Source organism: Zonotrichia leucophrys, chromosome 4, assembly GCF_028769735.1.
Source record: "Zonotrichia leucophrys gambelii isolate GWCS_2022_RI chromosome 4, RI_Zleu_2.0, whole genome shotgun sequence".
In the NCBI taxonomy this organism is placed as follows: domain Eukaryota; kingdom Metazoa; phylum Chordata; class Aves; order Passeriformes; family Passerellidae; genus Zonotrichia; species Zonotrichia leucophrys.
Genome location: NC_088173.1, coordinates 7,536,488 through 7,557,731, shown reverse-complemented (window position 1 = coordinate 7,557,731; position 21,244 = coordinate 7,536,488). Strand labels below are relative to the sequence as shown.

Here is a 21,244-nt window from a genome sequence, read left to right as displayed (position 1 = left end):
ACTGTATGTTAGCTTCTAAATATTTTTGGCATTTTCTTTAGTAGCCAAATTAACTACTTCTAATTTTGCACACTCTACTGAAGAAGTTGTGATTTATTGTCTCTTGCACTGGCTAGTAGGAGGTTTGCACTTCCTGAATGTAACAGTGTTGTTTACGTTTGTAGGAGCTGGAGTTGTGTCGGAGGCTATACAAGTTGCATTTCCAGTTGCTGCTTCTGTTCCAAGCCTATTGCAAACTCATCAGTCAAGTAAAAACAATCAAAAAAGAAGCAGAGGTAATGAAAACCATGCCATTCAGCTAGTAATTGTTGACATTTTAAAAGCAGACAATTTAAAACACATTTTGATAACATTTTCATCAGTGGGACATCCTTTTAGAAACTGGAAGAGGGTTCCAGCTGTTTTATAGCCAATTAATAAAATATTTAAGTAGAGCTTACAATAATTTTCTGAGATGTTCAATTATCTGTGTTGATTTTTGTACAGCTTGAAAGCTCTTTAAAAAAAGACAGGAACGTAGGGAGTCCAATGATGAGGATTTCAAGTATTTCAGTGGCACTCCTGGTGTATTCTAATCAAGCTACAATCAAGGCACATCAAGTCCACTCAGAAGAGTTGAGCCTTTCCATAGCCCTGGTGTTTCCTACAGCAAACACCACCACTTTCTACCAACTGATTCATTTAACTCTGTCACTTCAGCCACCATTCAATTACTCTGCAACCTTAGTCCCCATCCTAAGCTCAGTTAGTAGAACATAAGCACCTCTTATGCCTGATTTTTAGTTGTAGTAACTTCAGAAATAAGAAGTGTTTTTGAGCTGTGCACATGTGGTCCATATGTGCTGTTGATTGAGTTGTGTGCATTATGCTACTAATAATGCCTTCTGTAAGTTCTCCCCTGGGAAGGCAATAAACAGGGGTAGCAGAAAAAAGAAGTAGCCTTGGTCTTGCTTGATATACTAGCGAGGAACATGAAAATCCTGACTGAAAGTGTTTTGTTTATGAGTAGCTTCAGAAAAAACTGCATGTTCCTCACTTGTATTTCCAGATTTTTGTAGAGGCTGCAAATAAGTTTGGGTTTGAAGAACACTGTGGAAGGTTGGCATCACATCAGTCCCACTTCTCGCCGAAGTTAGTCAGATGCAGAACCATGTTCTGAGAAATGGCCTTGTGTTCTACTCATGCATTGCAGCTAAAGCCAAAGACATTATTATATACCCTGGCTGCACTACTGTTACTGTACTGGGTTACCATCTTCCAGATTTTTTCCTTTGTATTTAAGATGTCCTTGTAATGGCACCATTGCTGTCATACCTTTCTGAGAGGTAATTAATACCTTTCTGAAATGTTTTATTCTTCTCAGTTTCTTATTAAGTAATATAAGAAGAAAAGAATTTATTTTTTTTTAATAAATTTTAAAATAACTAAGAGGGAAATTTCATCAGGGAAAGCCCAAATAATTGACTTGCAGGCTTGGGCCATTAACTGTATACTTAAGCATCCGCAGAAAATATTTGGGTGTTCTTTTTCTATTTCTCTTTATTGCACAGAGGATGAAAAATAAAAACCTGATCTTCTGAAAATTATTTTGGTTTGAAATACATTTAAACTAAAAGAGATAAATTATACTTGTTTTAGGTAATAAACATGTCTGAAGAACTTGCTCATTTGGAGAGCTGCCTGAAAGAGGCCGAGGCAGTGTCTGACAGTGGTATTGAAGAAATTGAAATTGCAGAGGCTGCCCAAGCTAGCACAGAAACAGCTATTCACTCCCTCATTGAAACCCTGAGAAACAAGGAGTTTGTGTCAGCTGTGGCACAGGTCAAGGCTTTCAGGTAAGTTTTTAAGGATTGCTTTCAGATCTCGAGTTTCTTAACAGACATTTTTAAAAACAGGGATAAGTACTATTCCTTTTTTATCATTTCAGTTCTTGTCAGATGTCCTTGTTGAAAAGGACAAGCGCTGTTGCTTCATTACAAGTTTTGGGTTTTTCTTTTCAGTAATTTAAGAAGTAAAAAGCAATTTTAGTAGTACTTATTTAGAATTTATATCTGAGAAATTATACTGTTATTTACCAGGACTCTGTGGAAGAAACTTGCCTCTAGCATTTTTCTGTCTTTTGTTCAAATATCTGCTTAAAAGTATTTAAACTTTTGATTTTTAAATCCAAATTCCATGTTATTTTCCCTTGCATTTTCCTGTCTTCTGTTCAAATATCTTTTAAAAGAACATTTGAACTTTTTTTTGTAACATTTAAATCCAAACTGTGTGTTTACAGATCTATTTGGCCCCACGACATCTTTGGCAGCTCTGAAGATGACCCAGTTCAAACGTTGCTGCACATCTATTTCCGTCATCAGACCCTTGGCCAGACTGGCAGCTTTGCAGTAGTGGGCTCCAACCAGGACATGTCTGAGGCCAGCTCAAAGCTGATGGAACTTAATCTAGAAATCCGAGAGTCTCTCCGCATGGTGCAATCCTGTCAGCTTCTAGGGAAGATCAAAACAGGAATAAATCTTGTGACCACTGGATTCTGAACAGCTGTCATTTAGAAAAGAACTGATCATGAAGATACTTCAGACTATTATTGAGCACCTTTCACAAAAAAACAAAAACAAACCTCCAGCAATCCTGACAAGCAACACACTTTTATCACAGCAAGAAACTGTTTCATCACAAGTAAAACCCTGAAAAGTGAAGTGAACATCCTTCTTGACTGCTCTTTCTACACAGCAGCCTGTGTGGCAGTAGTATTTTTTTATTAAATTTATGTATAAAAACTACATGAAAAGAAAAGGGCTTAAACACAATGCATACATATGCATTATTTTCTGTTGTAACAGAACCATAAAGGATGTTTGCAAAAACAGCCTCTAGAGGTTGGATCAATATCGCAGGTGGGATGAGGCTAAAATCAAGGCTGGTTTATTTTGGCTGAAGACCTGCAAGGCTTCCTGGCTTTCCAGCAGTAAAAGCATCAGCTTAACACCTAATGAGACACTTTGCAATGTCATGAAGAATGTGCAGTCAAACATGAGTAGAATGATATAGACTGCAAAAACCATTGACTTCTCAGTGTTTTATTTGCTTTTGTTGTCTGTTATAAGGAAATAACGTGTGTGAGTTAGAATGTATGGCTATGTGACAGTTGTTTTTTTGAAGGTATGGATGATTGTTAAATAAGGTCTCAGAGCATGCTTAAAAGAGCTGCAAGATTATTTTTGAAGAAATTTTATTTTATTAGATCTAATCCTCATAGTGTGTAAATGTTAGGACATTTAATAATATTTTAAACTGGGATTTCCCAGTGTTTCTAAAAGAAATAATATATCTGTTAACTTTATTGGAATGCTGCTCAGTTCTCTGACCAGTGCTTATGTTAAAATACTGATAACAACTAACCAAAAAGTAGCTGCCTGCAGAGACTTTAAAATGTATATTAAAGATATATGCTGCCCATCAGCAATTCTCATTAGAAGTTAACTTATTTTATTCTGTATATATTCTAGAAACTGTATAGTGCAAAACCAGTATTTTTCATGTAAATTTGTGCAATGCACTGTTAAAACAGTAGGTGTATAAAGCTATGAGGCGAAGGGGGCATTCCCTCTTGGTAATCACATGCAGTACTTGCAGTCTGAGTAGCCTGCAGGGTTTGAAGAGTTTGAAGGCATGTAGATGCATCTTCATGACTCAACTGAAGCCTAAGGAATTGGGACTACAGGAAAAAAAAAGACAAAAAAACCCAACTACCAAAACATGCAAACAGGCAATATACTCATAGTTCAGTGTCAAAGTCTATAGCATAAAACAAACTGGATTCTGTTGAAACCAATAGCATTTTGTAGAAAAAAAAAAAAAAGAAAAAGAAAAAAAAAACAGAAAAAAAAAAAGAATGTAGTCCCACAACTCCTGTGATTTGAAAGGAACACCCAGTATTTTTATATACATCTCTTACCCACTGTGATTTTTTTAAATGGGCTCTAATTCCAGAGTTTAGAATGTAGAATTGAAATTCTTAGCTCTGCCTTTTTGGGGGAATTAGGCCCCACTAGAAATGTAATTATGCTGAAATGCATTAATTGAAGGCACTGTGCACGCTGTTGGACTGCTGACAGTAGTTATGTTATCCTAACAAGTTCTGTAACTGGTCAAGGCACATTCATATTCACTGTATTTTTTTTCCCCTGTCCCTGATAAAATTTAATTATTTTGATGGTTTTGTGGTACTGTAGATGGTGTTCTTAATTATTTAACAAGTATTTACAGGGGAGAGGTAGTTTTATTTAGGGGTGCATTACACTTTTATTTACATCATCTTTTACCAGCTTTTTTTGTAAAAATAAAGGACATTGTATCTCTCATTTTGTGTATTTTTACAAGCTAGAGTTTAAATACTTTAGCTAAAGAGATTAAACACTGACAACTGAGGCCTGGGTGCCCTGAAAACATTTTTTCCCTTTTATGTCCTGTCATTGCAGCAGCATTTTTCTAGGCATCGTCTGAAGCTGTTACTGGATTTCTCATGAAACCCAAACCTGAATTCATATATGTAATTCCTTATGTTACACATCTTCCTCCATTTAAAATGGCTAGTGGAACCTGCACTATTGAGCAGAATCATGTTAGATGACTGTCTTTTGATATTGCTTTAATTTCATTAAGCTTTTCAAACATGACTCATCTACTGCATGAGCTGTCACCCTGCATTACATGGTGCCAGGCCTGTGCTGAATCCAAAGCTGTGGTAAAACTGTGTAGAAACAAAACATGAAACAGCCCCTGTAAGATGCAGCAAATACAGCATTGACTGAGCTAACATTTGCAAAAGAATTTCTGTGAAAAAGCTGTACAGGGCAAGTTCAGGATAGCTTGGAATAACTGTCACCCTTCCACTTTGCATAATTACAGTAGGTCAGGAGGAGCTTTCCTTCCTGCTGAGTCCAGGAACCAGTGCCCGCCATCAGTGTGTGCTGTCATGGACATGGCAGTAAAGCTGAAAAATAGCTAGAGTACAGAATTGTACTTGGGCATCAAGCAGTGAAAGCACAGAACATATTTATGTAAGACGGATGACATGTAGAGCTACTCTGGAACTGAGGAATGCTACAGGATTAAGGAAAGCTTGTGTAATATGGCTGCCCTCTGCACTGGACTCCTCCAAGCCACAGAGCCTTGCAGTAGCTGATGGAAGCAGGGGTGGCCTCCTTGCTGCTACTCAGTTCACATCAGCTCAGCCTGTTCTACATCTTATCATGCAAAACCAATGCTGCCTTGACTGTAGTTAGTGGGGATGACAGCCCTTAAGGGTTGCTAGATTTCACTTTGGGCTAGTACTGATAATCATGTAAGAGTCACCATATTCACAGCAAGTAATCCTCAAAGCCATGTTTTGTAAGGATGCCTATATAAATAGGAAGCATTCAGCTGCTGCCATTGCCATGGCTTCACACTGACGTGGCACAGAGTTTCAGTTCTCTCACTCATTACCAAGGTGCACAGACTCATCACAGTCAGTTTCTCAATGCATGCATGGGGAACACACTACAGCCACAAGAATGGGGAAGGCAAAGAGGAAAACATTGAAGAACATCCTTGGAGGGGAATATGCTCAGAAATAAAGACATCCCAGATCACAGCTGCCACTGCAAAATGAGGCAGTGGGGCCAGGGGGCTGCAGAGGGCCCCAGGGGCATTCCTCAGGCTGGAGGCTTGCCACTGCTCATCACAGTAACAACAGGTGAGTACAAGGCATGTGCATCTACAACAGAACCCTGCCCAGCTGCAGGGCAGCTTTTCAAATTGAATTGGCTGTGAAAGTCTGAGTGAGCTGGTAAATTAAAAAAAAAACATGTTTCCTTTTACTGTGATACATGGAAAAACAGTTCAGGTAGAAGCCTGAAATAGAACCATGCTTTGCTCTGGAAGTAGATCTACTTCCCAGAATGCCTCACACTGCTATAATAATGAATGCAGCAAGAATAAATAAAATTACTTTGCAATAAATTGACACTGAGGCATTAAGCCTACTGCAGCAGGTTCAAGGGGCATATTGAAATAAGGCAGGAATTTACAGCAAGATGAGTGAAGCATATAGAAATAACACTCGCTGCCACTTACAGAAACTGGCACTGAAGCTGTTGTACAGCATGGACTCAGACTGATTCTCTCTTTAGCATTTAACAGAATGGTCTCTCAAGTAAGCTGGATAGAGATGTAGAAAAGTTTGCTATAGCAAATATTAAAAAAAAAATTCACTCTTTTGAAAGAGAAGTTATCTTGAGAGTTCTGCAAAAGGCTTGGTGACTATGCCCAATTTAAAAATTAACAGTGCTGGTAGCATTCTCAGAAAAGCAGGTCTTGATCTGAGTTGTTCCAGCTTCACAGCTAAAAGGTAGACTGGGGCAGTGGTGTAGGTTTTGCTAGCTTGTGAACCTGCTCAGATGGTGATGCTGTACATTGGTCACAGAGCCAGCTTGTAACACTTGCCTGAAGCATGGTGTTCCTATAGACAGCACCACCACCCCACAGAGAGCATCATCTGCAAGTAACCAGCGCTGCTTCTGCCATTACTGCCAAACACAACAGCACAATCCCTAGCTGCAACCCCAGAGGAGTGTGGCAGTGTCAATCCTTCTGATGGCAGGCATCTAAACTGTAATTAGATCAAACTCCTCAAGTATAACCCACCAAGTGCACTGCTCTTGCACTTCACCTGCAGGTTGAAAAGGAAGCCAAGCAAATGCAGTATTATTGCATCTTGCTCCTCTGAAGTGTCACTTCTCTCTGTAACCTTGTGTGAGATGAGCAATACATTTACCAAGAGACCTCACCATAACATCAGTGACTCCACTCCTCAGCACTTTGTGAGAACCATCCCTGAAAAGCTTTCTTTCACTTTAACCTACAGACAAAAACACCAACTTAGCTAAATGCAGGCCAGTAGCAGTAGAAGTGATTCCGTACTTACACAGCATTTCTCAATCATTTTCTAGTGATGAAGAACAGGTGCAGGATACTTTATATATTGAATAGAGCTGTGCAAAACAAGTGAATACTACTGGTGTTTTGTTCATCATGAAGGATGGTCTACCTACTGCAGATGTCAATTTGATGTTAACTTCAAGCATTTGATTAGTTCAAGAGCAGGAGCCATAACAGAAACCATTTCCACCTAGTCAGATGCTTCCAAGACCATCACCAATTTACAATACACCTCTAGGCTTGTTGCCCGTGCAAGTTACAGAATTTACAATATGCACCCTCTGAGCTGGACACAAACCCACCTGAGAATTTGAGTATGCTTTGCAATGCTTTTATTTTCATGCTTTCCTAGCTACATCTCACCAATTACCTTCAACAATACCATCAAAAACAACAACAAAAAAATCTGCTCTACTTGCAGTTTTCTTGAAGAGCCCTAAACAAAAACAAAGAACCCCATATCCCACTCAGATGATGTATTTGAAACTGAAAGTGCTATCGCAGGAGAGGCGTTTCCCTTTGCATCTCCCACAGAGGTCCTGGCGGTGGGGCCTCTTGGGATCCACGTGGCGCATCTTCACGGGGCAGGTGCACCGCGTCTGCTTGCAGCTCTGAGGGAGGGGAGAAGGCGGCGGGCAGCGCGGGCAGCCGGGCCCGGGAGAGGCCGGGCTCAGGGCAGGGCAGGGTCCCTTACCTGGCAGGTGATGTCCTCCACGCGGTACGGGTTGTAGGGCTTTTGGCAGGTCCGGCAGAACTGACGGAAATAGACCTGTGAGGAAGGCCGGGGTCAGCAGGAGGGTGGCGGCGAGGAGCGCTCGCCGGGGCAATCCGAGCCGACCCTACCTTGTTGGTGCCCTGCACGCACCAGACGTAGGCGCTCTCCCAGCGGATGTTGCAGGCCTTGCAGTGGTAGTACCCGTACTTCTGCTCCAGGAACTGACGGGGAAAATGTTATTCGACGGTGCGGCCCCTCCCGGGCCTGCCCGGCCCCGCTCCGCTCCCCCGCGGCCGACACTCACCTGGAAGCGCAGGCGGGTCTTGCCTGCCGACGCCTGCTGCTGCTTCTGGGGTGAGGCCGGGGATTCTGCCGGCTCTGCCGCCCCTGCCTGGGCTGAAGGCTCTGCCAGGGCTGACGGCTCTGCTGCCCCTGCCTGGGCTGAAGGCTCTGCCAGGGCTGACGGCTCTGCTGCCCCTGCCTGGGCTGAAGGCTCTGCCAGCTGCTCCTGGCTTGCCTCCGTCGCCGGCTCCGGGGGGGCGGCCGAGCGCTGCCCGAGTGGCTCGGCCCAGCGCTGCTCCAGCGGCTCGGCGCCAACCTCGGGGGGCTTCTCCCAGCTCGCCCTCACGGCAGCCGCCTCCGCCGCAGCCTCCGCCGCCCTCTGCTCCCTCAGAGCGGCCGGCTCTTCCTCGACGGCCGGCACCTTGTCCTGCTGCTGCGGCTGCCACTCCGGCTCCGGGCTCAGCTCCTCCAGGAAGGCGGTGAGTCTGCGGGACGCCACGGGCGAGTAGACGGCGATGGTGCGGGGGAAGCGCACGGCGCGGGTGTTGGTGGTGGCGGGGCTGCCCAGCTCCTGCTCTCGCTGCGCCTCACGGGGCTGCGGCGCGGCGGGGCCGGGGCGGCGGCGCAGCAGCGTGCGGCGCCCGAGCGAGCACTGCACCGAGGCGTCCTGCCGCGGGTTCACCTGCACGCCCACCTCCTTGGTGTTGGCCTTGCGGAGCCGCGGCGTCAGGTTGGGGTTGACCTGGGACAGGATGGCCTTCAGCTGCTCCCGCTGGTAGTTGTCGAAGTACTCGGCGGCCGCCTCCCCGTAGCCCGAGTAGTAGCTGCTGCTGCCCCGCGGGCGCCAGTCGCCCGCCGCCCCTCCTCTGCCCTTGGGCGGTGGGTAGCGGTAGGAGTAGGGGTGGTAGGCGGGGTAGAGGTAGCTCGCCATCGCTTCCTCGGCCATCGCACCGGACCCGGGGCAACCCCCGGGCAGTGGCCTTAAATACCCCCGGGGCGGGGCCCGGCTCCCCTGGCCTCTCACCATCCCCACCTGGTGCGCGGCCCTGGGCCATCCCCCACCCCCCTCACAGCTCCCCAGCTGAACCAGGTAGCGCGGCTATTAACTGCTTTGAGGGAGTAAACAGGGGAGAACACGGGTTTGGTTTGGCTTCGCCATGTATTTGTGATGACAACAATGAGAACAATGCTTTTACAGCAGGTGGGAGGCACAGAGATACACATGCCACGTGGTTTTTCCTGTCATCTGAACTGACAGTGAGTTGGTGTTTACTCTGTAGAACCCTGTTTCTTCCTTCTACCCATTCCTGCTGCACTCAGCCAGGCAGCAGCTTTCTTGCATGAAGTTTTACAGTTACTGGTTTGTGTTTGTGTTGCAGTGATGCTTTTTCTTTTTTTTTTCTTTTTTTTTTTTTCCTTCACATTTACTTTTGAGGAAGTAGAACTGTCATGGTAATAAACACATATCACCTTGTACAATGGGAGTAGCTGGAGAAACGATAGAGGCTGGGCAGCTCCACTTGCACAGCAGCGAGCACAGCCCCAGCCTGGTTGCAAGCACAACACACATTCACGTCTCTGGGAGTTACCTCTTTGTCCTGCCTAAAGCGCCGTCTGAGTCGGCTCCATCTGAATGGAGTTGTGCTCCTCTGTGGTCACTGTGCCATATGAAGTATCAGCTACCTCCTCTTCCTTCAGCTTCTTGTAGGAAATATCTGTGTCTTCCTCTTCACCAAGTGCATCTTGCTTGTAGCTGTCTTTTCCGTACATCTTGTATGCCAGCACAAACAGTCCCGCTTCTGCTGACTGGAAAAGCGCATAAAGCAAGGGAAACATGTACATGCTCCCTATGAGCTCCGGGGAGAAGGTGAGCTTTAGGATGGCGGTGCAGAGCTGGACGTTTTGGCACCCTGTTTCCAAAGATACTGTTCTCCTGCAGTGTGGGGGCATTTTAAAGACCGTGGCTAAGCCGTATCCCAGGGCGTACCCTGCCAGAGGCATCAGCACTGCAATGGCGTAGACAGACGCAGGAATCTGTGCCAACAGGTCTGGGCCCAGCATGGTCCCAGTCAGGATGAACAGGACCACCAGAGTCACCAAGAGGGACCACAGGGAAATCTGGCAATAGACAGAGACATTGATAAACAACATGAGGGCTATTATTTTGAAAGGATAAGCTAGCAATTAGAGGCTTGCTAAAGAATCTAAATGGCCCATCGTGTTTGCACTGCCCTTCCCAGGTTTGCTCCTGGCCTGGGATTTTGGTAGTGTTTGATCATATCTCAGGAAAGGAATGGGCTGAGGTCATCCTCCATCATTTTGCTTTGGGATGACTTGCTGAGAAACAAGAGTTGGGACTTGTGCCTCATTGTTCCTTTTTCAATGAAGCTAATTTAGTTGCACATTTTAAGGAAGTGTGGCTGTGCCTGCAGGTTGGTTTTGCCTGATCTGGGTGCAGCAAGAGTGGGGAGAAAGTAGGATGTCACAGAATGCCTCTGCTACAGGGTCCAGGATGCCTGCCGGGGTAGAGCACCACGCTGCCCTGCCTCCTGTGTGCTGCGATAGGGGGGTCACCCGCCCTTTCTCTCCCTTTCTCTGTCCCATCGTTTTATTTCAGGACTAAAAGTCTTTGTATTTCACCTAAGTAGCTGAACGTGCTTGTGTGACACTAACACCGGTTTGAAGAGACCACAACGCTCGCTGCCATCGGCTCCCGGTCCCGGGTGCCGCCCCGCTCCTTCCCCGCGGCGTGGCCGCCCCGCTCCGCTCCGGGCCCCGTGCCTACCTTGACCAGGAGGTCGGCGGCGCGGGGGTGCCGGTAGCGGATGAGCACCCCCAGGCCGATGGGCAGCAAGGTGCTGCCCAGCGTCAGGCTCACCGCCCCCAGGGGCAGCAGCTGCACCACGGCCGTGTTGATCCAGTGGCGGCTGTAGATCCAGAGGCAGAGGGGCATCAGGAAGAGGGCCAGCAGCGTGGAGGAGGCCGTCATGATAATGCTGCGCCGGGGGAACCAAAGAAATGCTCCATCACCGCGCGCCCGGCCGGGGGGCGACCCTGGGAAGCTCCAACCCCCGCGGGAAGCGGCTTCTGCAGCCAGCCGGGCACTTCTCACGGCAAGAGCTCGCTCGCTCCCCTCTCCCCCCTCTCCATCCTACACCCCCTTCCCTGCTCCGGCCAGGGCGCGGGCACACAAGCTTTTTAGGGAAGGAGGCAGGAGGCGTGTGTCGGGCTCTTGTAAGATCCTCCACGGCAGAGGCAGGAGAGCAGTGCAGGCGATTCCCAGCGCGCCGTGCCCACCCGCCCGTCCGTCCCGGCTCCACCGGCGGCAGATGCCCAGCGAGCCCTCCCCACTTCCCGGGGCCGTCGCAGCCCCCGGCCGGCTGGGGGCGAGGGGCAGCGGGGCACCTACCTCAGATTCATATCGCCGTCGACGAGCACCGACATGAGGTTGGAGAGGTTGCCCCCGGGGCAGCAGCCGCACAGCAGTACAGCCACGGCCGCCACCTCGTCCAGGGCGAAGATGAGGGCGAGGAGGAAGGCCAGCAGCGGCATGGCCACGAACTGTCCCAGCAGCGCCAGCAGCAGCCCTACGGGCCGCCGGAGCTGCTGCCCCAGCTGCCCCAGCTCCACGGCGCAGCCCAGCCCCAGCATGGTCACGCAGAGCCCCAGCCCCACCAGCACGCTCAGGCCCTGGCTGAGGGAGCGGTCCCCGAAGGTCTCGCCGCCCCCCGCCAGGGACCCGCCGTCGGGGCCGGCGCCCCCCGCCGCCGCCGGGGGCTGCGCGGAGCTGGCCATGGGCTGCGCGGCCCCGGGAGCCCCGAGGAGAGCGCCGGCGGAGGGGCGGCCGTCAGTGCGGGACGCGGGGAGGTGTCGCCCCGGCGGGCGGCGGTGCCCGCATCTCTCCCTGGCTCCCTCGCAGCTCCGGGCGCTGCCGATGCGCAGCGGTCCCCGGCTCCTGTCTGCTGCGGCGCCGCCCGCGCGTCCCCGGACCCTCGCGGGGCCACCCCCGCCGTGGGCGGTGTCTCGCTGCCGCCTCGACGGCGGTCAGCGCCGGCCGCCAGCGCCGCCCGGGCCCGGCGGAGGGAAGCGCAGGCGGCGGCGGGTTCGCGGCCGCATCCTCCTCTCCGGTGCGACCCCCGGCAGCCTCTTCTGGAGCCAGCAGGGCCCGACCCTTCCAGCGGAGGACCTGAGGTATCACAGGATTTACTTTGGCGTCGGCATTACAAAAAGGTCAATTAGCGTCGCAATGTCACGCGATGGGGGTGGGCAGCACTAGACCCCTCTGCCGAGGGATTGCCAAGCTCGTTCCCCCTTCAGCAAGTTGCTGTTGATATGAAGGTTTTGGAATGTGTGAAGAAGGATGGAAAGCCTTTTCATGAAGTCGAGAAGGCACCACTTTCTGCTGGTGGGGACCCAGAAACTTGTCAGGAGAGGTGATACCTTTTAAAGGGTAGTCAGTACACGTGAAGGAAGCAGGCAAGCTCAGAGGCACATAAATATTCAAAGCAGGGTAAGACTCATAGTCTGTCACCCAAAAATCACATCCAAGGGCAATTAAACTGCTTTCAGTCATAAAATTGTGCTTACAACATTTGCTTTTCATTTAATAATTGTGTGTCACTCTGTTCCTTCAGGAGTAAAGTGCTGTATAGAATGCCCAAATAGACTCACAAGGGCAGGAGTTCCTGAGAGAGGAGGGCAGCGATACATTGTGACTCTCACTCTTGGCATTGCTATTGGCCTTGTCTTAGGAATGTGACTCTTTCCCTCCTTCACCCACGGGGTTTAGAGGGGTCACAGCCACCACTTCACATTACCATTCCTGGGTGAGGGTAGCTGATTCAGGACAGCATCCCCAGGGTCTCCCCCTTGGCTTCTGCACTCTGTGGCTCTATTTCCACATGGGACATTTCGGGTCGCAGCTGAAGGAGAGCACACTGCACGTAAGGAGACAGCCTGTGGGAGCTGCCCTGACTGGCTGCTTGCCTTAAGCTCCATCAAACAGCAAGTTTGGGTAAAATTTTAGTTTGTCCTGGGACTCAAGTAGAAATTATTGGTGGCTTGAAAGAAAACTGAATGGTTTGCTTATTAAACCTTTGGTTGTTTCGTGGGGCACAGGTGTTATAAGAAGTGCAAGCAGTACCTGGTGACAAAATCCTGGAAAAACAACTTTGCCAAAATGATGCAAAGTTCAAGACTGTCCTGCCTGTGTTTGTTTCCTTGTCATTAGCCTAAGAAGAGCTCAGATGAGAGCTCAGGGAAGATGAGTCATCAGAGCTGAACAGCCAAATAGGATCCAGATTGCTTTAGTTCATTCATATTTTTGGCCTCCAGAGGAGGGGAGCTCAGGATCTGGTTGCCTTTTTGAGCCAACAGCATCCTCTGGATTTAATTTTCTGGTTTGCATACACAGAAGAGTGCTTGCAGTATATTTATTGTGGTTCATTAAGTCTTACCCCTGTTATATCTTATTTCATCTGTCATGTAGCCAGTTCTTTGCTTTGCAACATGCAGGTCATGGGCTTATCAAACCCTCCTTGGTCTGTAAGAAATGCCTGGGTGTTCCCTGTGCTGTGGCTGACCAGGGATCACTGTGGGCAGACCCAGGATGGATCCACTGTGTGAGCACAAGGGGGCTCTTACTGAGCAGGTCAGCACAGCCAGCCCTCCTGCTTTATCTCTGACTGCCACTCCCCAGACTCCCCACTGCAGCAGGGCTGGCCACAGGAAGATATTTTTGTATCACAGTGTGTGGCACCTATGGTGCAGGCAGTTACAGGAGGAGTCCGGTATCCCTGGAAGCAGATGCTCTTTCAGAGCCCACCCAGTCAGCATAAACTTCAGTTTCAAGGGAAACTGAACTATAGTGGGAAAATGTCATGAATGCATTGCAACAAAACAAGACCTCTTGAGATTTTTGTTATAATTTAGCAGCTAAAATTTAAGTTGAACTCTTGGTTTAAACATGAGCATGCCTTCAGGGAAAGCCAAGTCTGAACCCAGCCAATCGGTTTTGTAAATTGTCCATCTACAAAGTACCTCCACTCCAAGTGGGCACCTGGAATATTTTCACATGGAGCATTTAGAATGAAAGAAACATTTTACCTGCTGCTGAGCATGGTTTTTGTCTCTAACTTGCTGCAGGCTTTTCTGATATGTCATAATGAAGGCACAGTCTGGAGTCTGGAGTGATGCTGAGTAGTTTTGCAGGATCTGGCTGTGAGGCAGCCCGCTCACACATAGTGAACACCTCAGTGTATCTACACCCATGGATATTTCCTTTCTGCTTTCTTTTGGGGAGGGCAGGAGAAAGGATACTGCCTACCCTACTATTACTGGAAGCCACAAAGTGAATATTTGAGTATAAAAAGACTTGGCAAGTAAACCTGATCATAAATCATTCTCAATTATTCCTTGTTAGTACTTCTGTTGAAAAATGGGTAAAAGGACAAGAGTTAGCAAGAACAAAGAAGAGGGAGGGAAAGGACCACTGAAATATGAACTTGTTGTAGTTTGTAACTTATATTAAAATATTGCCTTACAATAATCTTAGAAGAGGGTTGATTTCCACAGAAGAGCACTTGTGCTATAAGCCGGTCTGGAGAGGGAGAAGTCTCTCAAAACCAAGGAATTTTGTTTGCTCCTTTGTAACAGGATTTTTGTGCCTTCCCTTTATTTAACTAGAATCAAAGGTGAAAAAGAGAGGATAAATTTGTAAGGAATTCTGACAGTACTGTAAGGAATGAGCAAAGCAACCTTGCTGTTTACCCAGTGACTGCTTCAGCATAATGTTGCGTCTCCTGACAGAGATTAAAAGCATCTTGCATAGCCCAGGACTGCTGCAAAATTGCAGTCATTATGTCTATGCTTCCTCTTGGTGACCCCCAAGGGAAGTCACTGTGGGTGTTGTCCTCTGAGCTGTATTTGGGGCAGCAAGAGGAGGTTTGGTGAGTGCCTGTCGCTCTGCAGGCTCTAAAGCCTCAAGCAACAAGGGTTGGTTTGCAAATCCCAAGTGAGTTAGGAATAAATCAGGGTCTTAAAAGCCTAAATCCCGAACATGTGCACTTCAGGTGTGTGCATGCTGCAGTTATGAGCACTCCATAAAAGCAGCCAGTAGGGCTGGGTAAGAAAGCCAAGGGTGGTCACCCCCTTTTCCCTCTATTCCCATTTCAGCTCTGTATCCATGTCAGCTCCTCCCGCCCTGGCTCCCGCGCGCTGTGCCGGGCTCTGTGGGCAGTGGCGTCACCCTCCCGTAAGTCACGCTCTGCCTCTCTGCAGCCCGTGCCAGCTGATTTGTGGAGCTGTGCTGGGTGTTTGCAGAGGAGAGGCCTCTGAAGGATAGTCCTGGAGGATGGAAAGCTCTCACTCAGCACCTTAAGCCAGTGTGCTACTAAAGATGCTGGGACAAAATACTGCTGTGAAAGTGATGTTCAGGTGAGACCTAGCAGGAGCAGTTCCTGATTTCCGGGGGATGTACAATCCCTTCATTTCTACCTTACTTGCTATGCACCTAGGTTATGGATAGAAATAAAATTAAAGACTTAATAGGGAAATTATAATTTACCATGGGAAAAAGAAAAGTCTTTGCTGTTGCCTTGAATTAAAATATTCCTTTGTCATGTATTGTGTGATCCTCTATATGCAGTTAAAGGTAATTTTGTGGTAAACTCCATGAAATGCATAAGCTTGATCTTTATTTATAATGTAGATCCAGAGCAGTGATTTTTGTGGCTTAGGAGAATTAGGAGTTGGAGCCTAATTGTGCAGAGATATTGGTGCTTTTGCTTGTTCTTCCATGGTTATCTTTGTGCTGGGAAGGATGTGTCAGCTGTTCCTTTGCTGAACTAGGACCTGCCTCCCGCTCTGTCTCTCAAGAGTGGCAGCACACAGGGGACTTGGCCCCTCTTGTCACTCCCACCCATAGCCCACCCTCACGGAGCAAGCAACTGTCAGATCTTAGCAGACAAGTGACTTCATCCTTTTTAAAAATTTTATGTTGTTTGGGATGTTGTTATCTTGCTGTTATGTTGTCTGGTCACTAAACCGATAAGAAAATACATTTTGGAAATAAGGTGAAGCACTGAGATCTGTGCAATCAAGTTTTTCCCTAGAAACCTCCCCAGGCAGACACAGGCAGAAACTGCTTTGGTGAGGATATGCTGGTTGATCAACGTAGCTCCTGCCCCAAGCTGCCTGTGGGTCACACAGAGGCAGAGTGCAGTTGTACCATGGAGGTGGAGAAAACACAAGAGTTGTGGGTTTCCTGCTAGTTCATTGCTCCTGCAGATGTCTGTAGTGCAGAAGCACTAGGAGAGACCTGCCTTTCCTGCTTCCCAGGCTTTTCTGCTGCTGTTCAACATGGCACCTGGCCCCATTGCAGCACTGTTACATCTCATCCTGAGCTTGTTTATCTTCAAGTCCTCTCTGTCCTGTCCTTAGCAAGGTGCTGCTGCTCAATCCTGCTTGGTAAATCTCCGCAATAATCAGCATCTTTTATTCCATGGCCAGCATCCTCAACCTGTCCCAGGGTTTGAATTTCAGGGTGCAGAATATTAGATAAATGTCCCTTCCTCTCCTCTTCAGCAGCAGTCATTGCTGCATCCCTGTCTCCTCTCAGAGATGAGATCCCATCAAATCATCCTTGCCTTCTCCTGGCTGAGGTGGCAAAGGCATCCAGGCACCCTCCTCTGCTGTGCTGTGTCTGCCTCTCCTCTCCTCTGCTGTCTTTGTAATTTTTCTGTTCATGGGAGTGCCATCCCCCTTTTCCCATGGGCTCTTCTTCCTAATGATGCCTGTTTCAGTCCAGTCCTGCTCTGTATTTATGCCTGCCTTGGGAGCAGTGCCCTCTACCAAGCAACTTACAGCTTCTGAGATTTATTAAATTGAAGTGGTGTGGAAGGGAAACAAGCATAAGCCTTGTTACCTGGCTGGGCAGCCTCCTTTGTGTCCCCTCTATACATTCATTCTCTGACCACATGGGAACAGAGCCTTTCACTGAAGCTCTGGGTTAGCAATAAAGCACAGAAATTATTTATCTCCTCCTGTTGCACTTGGTGTTCCCCCACGTTTATTTTTAAGATGTCTGAAACATTAATCAACAAGTAAGTGCACGATGCCTCAGGTCGCAGTGTTCCAGTACTTCATAATTCGAGCTAAGTGTATAAGGATGCGTGATCTGCCTTCTAAATGAAGAGGCCTTTTGCCAGCCATCCCATTAGAAAAGGTCTTCTGGTCCGTGAAAAGAGATGAAATCAGGGAATCACTGAAGGATAATTTTGTAAATTGACTGCTGACAGTGAGTTGTTTAGGCAGTTGTATCCCTACAACTGTAAAACAATTACTAGCAGCAAGTTTTTCTTTAAGCAAGTAAATGCCTTTGTGTGAGGTACCTTTACCCAGATTCAGATAAGAAAGGATTCTGCCTCATTCGCTATTCCCTTTTGTTGTCATTTGATCTTTTTCTGGAGTTGGAGTATTATCAGAATTAAAATGAAAAGTCGTAATAAATGACCTGATGACTAATGCATGCCTTGGTCCAGAAGAGCCAAAATTATCATCCTGCCCCATCAGATAGGGACAAGGAGGTGAGATGAGGATGACTGAAAGCACTGGATTCAGATTTAAAGTTCAGTGGTATTTTGCACTGCAGGCACAGGCTCTTACAGGCATGTGTTCATAGGACTTGAGAACCAGGCATGTCTTGGATGTCAGAGCTCTGATTGACGTCCCCAAGAGCGTCACAAACAGCCTGCTCAGCACCTTCCCTGATGGTGTGGGGGCCACACTGCGGTGTGGGGGACCCTGATGGCTGTGGACATCGAGGCCAGAGAGCACAGTGACAATGGGATGTGCACAGCCTGGTAAGTGTTGGGGCTTCAGGATGGATGTGCAGTTGCAGCTCCAGGTCCAGCTGGGTTTACTTGGCATCCATCACCTGCTGAGGGTCCCAGCCCTCTTTTAATTTTCTATGTTTGAACCTGGGGTTAAGGGCATAAATCAAGAGAAGTAATGTAGAAGTAGATCACACAGATGTGGTTTTGTGCCTATATAACCTATAATCTGGGTTTTGCAAAAAAAACCAGATCAGAGTAAATGACACCAAGATATTGTCCCACAGATTAATTTAGTTGTCAAAAATGTATAAATAAATACATTTAATACCATCTATAGCAGCAGTTGCTTCATAGAGTATTAATTTAATTGAAGAAAGACACCCAAAAGAAAAATTACATCACTCACCTGCCAAAGCTTTCTCCATATTAAAAGGAATGTTAATAGTGAGCCCCGTGGGAATGGTAAGAATTAATAGCATCAATATTCTGTATCTCAGGTTGCACACAAAAAATATCTTTGTACTCAGTTACCAGCCATTTGTATCATGCCATTGAAGGTGCCTGGATGTGGACTAAAGCTGTTTTGTGCTAGCATAACCATAGAATAAAAATGCTTCTTGTCCTGCTGCCAAATTTTTACCAGATATTAAAAATGAGTATCAGTAATGCTGATCAGCAAATAAGGAAGCCCTTCAAAATAGGTGCACCATTACCTAAATTAACTCTTGAGCTGTCTAGAAAAAAATGTCAGGGAAATGGGGGGAAATAAATCTCAAACGTAATAGGCATCTCTTAATACTTGGCTTAGCTAATGTTGTATATTAAGCCTATGAAAATAGCCTTGCCACAGTGTTATGTGCACTTTTAAAACTGTGATGAAGCAGAACATTTTTAATAAACCACGGTATCAGTAGAGGCTGTATGTCACTGCAGCTGAGGCAGAGGTACTCTGGGCTTTGTGTATTTGTTAATTTTCCAGAGAGATGAAAGCATGAATGTCTTGATCAACAAGATCTTTTATTTCCTTCCTGCAGTGCCTAAGCAGAAATGCTGGGTATGAAGTCAGGGGAATATTTGTTCCTGCCTGTGCTGTCCATTCTGCCAGCAGCTGAGAGCAATCTCTTTGTGTAAGCTCACAACTCCTCAGGAACACAGTGGGTTGAAACTGCTGTAAGAGAGATTGGGATTAGATACTGCTGGGGCCAGTACAGCCGTGGTGCTGAAGGGGCCGGATGGCCTGGGCAGGCAGCAGCGATGTCCTGGGAAAGGTCAGGCAGCATCTCTGCGAGCTGCAGCTGCTGACTTGGCTTTGGGGTGGCACGGGCTCCTCGTGGCCCTGCTTACCTGGCTGCCTGCACCTTGTGCCCTTTAATGTGCCCTTTAATGCCCTTTGTCCTGCGCGGTGACACGGCCGGTACCAACAGAACCTCGCGTTGTCCTGGGGCGTAACTGCGGCTGGAGCTGCCGGCAGCGCCTTCGGGATCGCAGGCGTCTGCCCGAGCTGGAGACGTCAGGTGCAGTTCACAGCTCAGAAATGAAGTCTGTGTCCTGAACTGCTTGCAAATTTTATTAAGCTGGCAGCATCTTGCATCCTGCCTGCCAGAGAACGAGCTTCAGACAGAGCTGTTTCGGATTGGATAGTCAGTAGAAGGAATAAAAAGTGGTCAGCCCCTTGTTTCAGGGTGAAAGAATTAAAGACAAAAGATTGGAATAAGCATACACAAAAGGGCCACCATAAGAGCTCCTTTCCTCTGCTCAGTCCATTATAAGAAATATTAGCGATATTATTAAATTAATTTTAGAATATTAAAATATATAAATTACTAAAAGAATATAAATAAACATATTTATTTTGTACACACTGTTTAAAGCATATAATTTCTAAATAAACTATTTGAAATATATTTTACCCATATGTACATGGGTAATCTAAATGCTGAGGAAGTTTCAGTAGGAGATTCTTGCTGCTGAAATCAAAGCTGACTGGGACCAAAGGAGTCTCTGCCCACAGACATCTGTAAGATGTCAGTGCTCAGTGTTTGCACCCAGCTGTGGGTGGTACCATGCAGTAACCCCAGGCCCACAGGAGAAAGTTCACCCAAACAAACCCGGCCCAAACCCCTCCAGGCAAGGGAGCCCTGTGCAGGATAGAAGCTGGGGATGGGCAGGAGATGACAGAGTCACCACTTCCCATGGAAATCCAGAAACTCATCCTTGCAAAACAAGTTGCTTCAAGCTAGCACCCAGAAGTCTAAACAAGTCCAGGTCCCAAATGCAAGGTGCTAATGCAAAGCCAGCTAGTGAAGGGACCTTCCCTGTCCCCAGAGAGTTTATTATCAGGTACAGAGATGCAGGGTCATGACATTGTCATGGCTATGTACAGAGGGAGAAGTTATACTTGGGAGTGATTAATTTGCATGAGATCATGCTGGAAATAGCACAAAGCTGCACACTGGTGACAAGTGCACCAAGCTGCACAGGTACCATACTCCTGAGGAGGCAGCATGTACAGTGTGATCCCTCAAGACAAAACAATTCTGTTTCTCTACCACTGCCAAACAACTACAGAATTAATTTTCAATTCTAGCTTCTTGAAGTGTTTGAGTGGTGATGCTGAGACCCTCCTTAGGACCTGCCATAAGCAGTGAGCAATCACCTCCAGTCCCTACAGACACACGAATCCTGCTCCCAGAGAGACTCTGCAGGCAGGATGGCTGCTGGGCTCCTCCAGCAGGCAGCAATTCTTTGTAAGGGCTTCATTAAACCCTTTGATTCAGTAGCAAAGGAAAGGTTCCGAGCATATTTTCCCTTCCAGTGGAGATGCTGTCTCACAGCTCGTGGCTGCTCCCTGTCCCTGCAGCGTGCTGGCACTCACCATTAGCATCTCAGGCCTTTTGACATTCAAGACATTTTTGGCAGTGATCTTAGCCTTCATTAGATAATGAAAGATATTATCTGAGAACTCAGAAGGAGATTTTAGAAAGACCTTAAGTAACCAAAAATTTAATTTTGAAGGATAACAAACAGTAAGAGCCGTTGGCCAACCAGCATAGGAAGCACAAATATTTGAGTGCAAATTTCACTGTTGCTTGTGCAAAAAGGCATGTCACAGCTGAGCTCTTCCCAGGAGATTTCTTGGATCAGATGCCCAAATCTGGAAGCCCTGAGAAGCCAGCTCTGGAGAAAAGGACACTGACCCTTGGTCCCTGTTGCAGAGTAGTAACAGCATCAGTTTGCAGTCACTGCTGTGGTCCCAAAGCAGAAGCAGTCCTGGTGCAGCTCAGACTCCCAACCCCTCCAGGGATTTCACAGCCATGCCAGTGGGAATTGGTGGCTCAGCACTGCACTGGGGTTGCTCAGAGGGGCTGCTCTGGGGGTTGGCTCTACTTGAGTGCTGTGCTAATTGCCACAGCAAGAAGAGGAGGGGTGT

General features: G+C 47.4%; 3 protein-coding genes across 12 annotated transcripts in view; 1 reads left to right on the top strand and 2 right to left on the bottom strand.

The window, feature by feature from the left end:
* FRYL (FRY like transcription coactivator) overlaps positions 1–4,364 on the top strand; it is a 161,567-nt gene extending 157,203 nt beyond the window's left edge. For all 8 annotated transcript variants that reach the window (XM_064710354.1, XM_064710360.1, XM_064710358.1 and 5 more), the window contains 3 exons: positions 165–275; positions 1,639–1,835; positions 2,279–4,364. In XM_064710354.1, the coding sequence (XP_064566424.1) occupies positions 165–275; positions 1,639–1,835; positions 2,279–2,537 (567 nt within the window). In that variant the 3' untranslated portion in view covers positions 2,538–4,364. The remainder of the gene's footprint in view (positions 1–164; positions 276–1,638; positions 1,836–2,278) is intronic.
* Positions 2,352–9,019, bottom strand: ZAR1 (zygote arrest 1). 3 transcript variants are annotated; one of them, XM_064710367.1, is made up of 5 exons: positions 8,192–9,007; positions 8,004–8,146; positions 7,828–7,920; positions 7,679–7,753; positions 7,294–7,595 (listed from the first exon to the last, which is right to left on the bottom strand). In XM_064710367.1, the coding sequence occupies exons 1-5, from the start codon at positions 8,925–8,927 to the stop codon at positions 7,452–7,454; spliced, it is 1,191 nt and encodes a 396-aa protein (XP_064566437.1). In that variant the 5' UTR covers positions 8,928–9,007; the 3' UTR covers positions 7,294–7,451. The 3 variants fall into 3 exon arrangements, with proteins under 3 accessions (XP_064566438.1, XP_064566437.1, XP_064566436.1); XM_064710368.1 differs by lacking the exon at positions 7,294–7,595 and adding an exon at positions 2,352–2,489 and having other exon boundaries at positions 8,004–9,019; XM_064710366.1 differs by having other exon boundaries at positions 8,004–8,999.
* Positions 9,020–9,121: 102 nt separating this feature from the next.
* On the bottom strand, positions 9,122–11,979 carry SLC10A4 (solute carrier family 10 member 4). Its single transcript, XM_064710369.1, has 3 exons — positions 11,391–11,979; positions 10,767–10,977; positions 9,122–10,099 (listed from the first exon to the last, which is right to left on the bottom strand). Exons 1-3 carry the CDS (start codon positions 11,774–11,776, stop codon positions 9,584–9,586), a joined length of 1,113 nt encoding a protein of 370 aa, XP_064566439.1. The 5' UTR covers positions 11,777–11,979; the 3' UTR covers positions 9,122–9,583.
* Positions 11,980–21,244: the final 9,265 nt, after the last annotated feature.

Coding starts and splice junctions, on each gene's coding strand:
- ZAR1 (XM_064710366.1), bottom strand. CDS start 8,927: ATGGCCGAGGAAGCGATGGCGAGCTACCTCTACCCCGCCTACCACCCC. Junction 7,921..8,003: donor AGACCCGCCTGCGCTTCCAG/GTGAGTGTCGGC, acceptor TTTCCCCGTCAG/TTCCTGGAGCAGAAGTACGG. Junction 7,596..7,678: donor TGGAGGACATCACCTGCCAG/GTAAGGGACCCT, acceptor CCCCTCCCTCAG/AGCTGCAAGCAGACGCGGTG.
- SLC10A4 (XM_064710369.1), bottom strand. CDS start 11,776: ATGGCCAGCTCCGCGCAGCCCCCGGCGGCGGCGGGGGGCGCCGGCCCC. Junction 10,978..11,390: donor GACGGCGATATGAATCTGAG/GTAGGTGCCCCG, acceptor CCCCCGGCGCAG/CATTATCATGACGGCCTCCT. Junction 10,100..10,766: donor CCGCCGACCTCCTGGTCAAG/GTAGGCACGGGG, acceptor GTCTATTGCCAG/ATTTCCCTGTGGTCCCTCTT.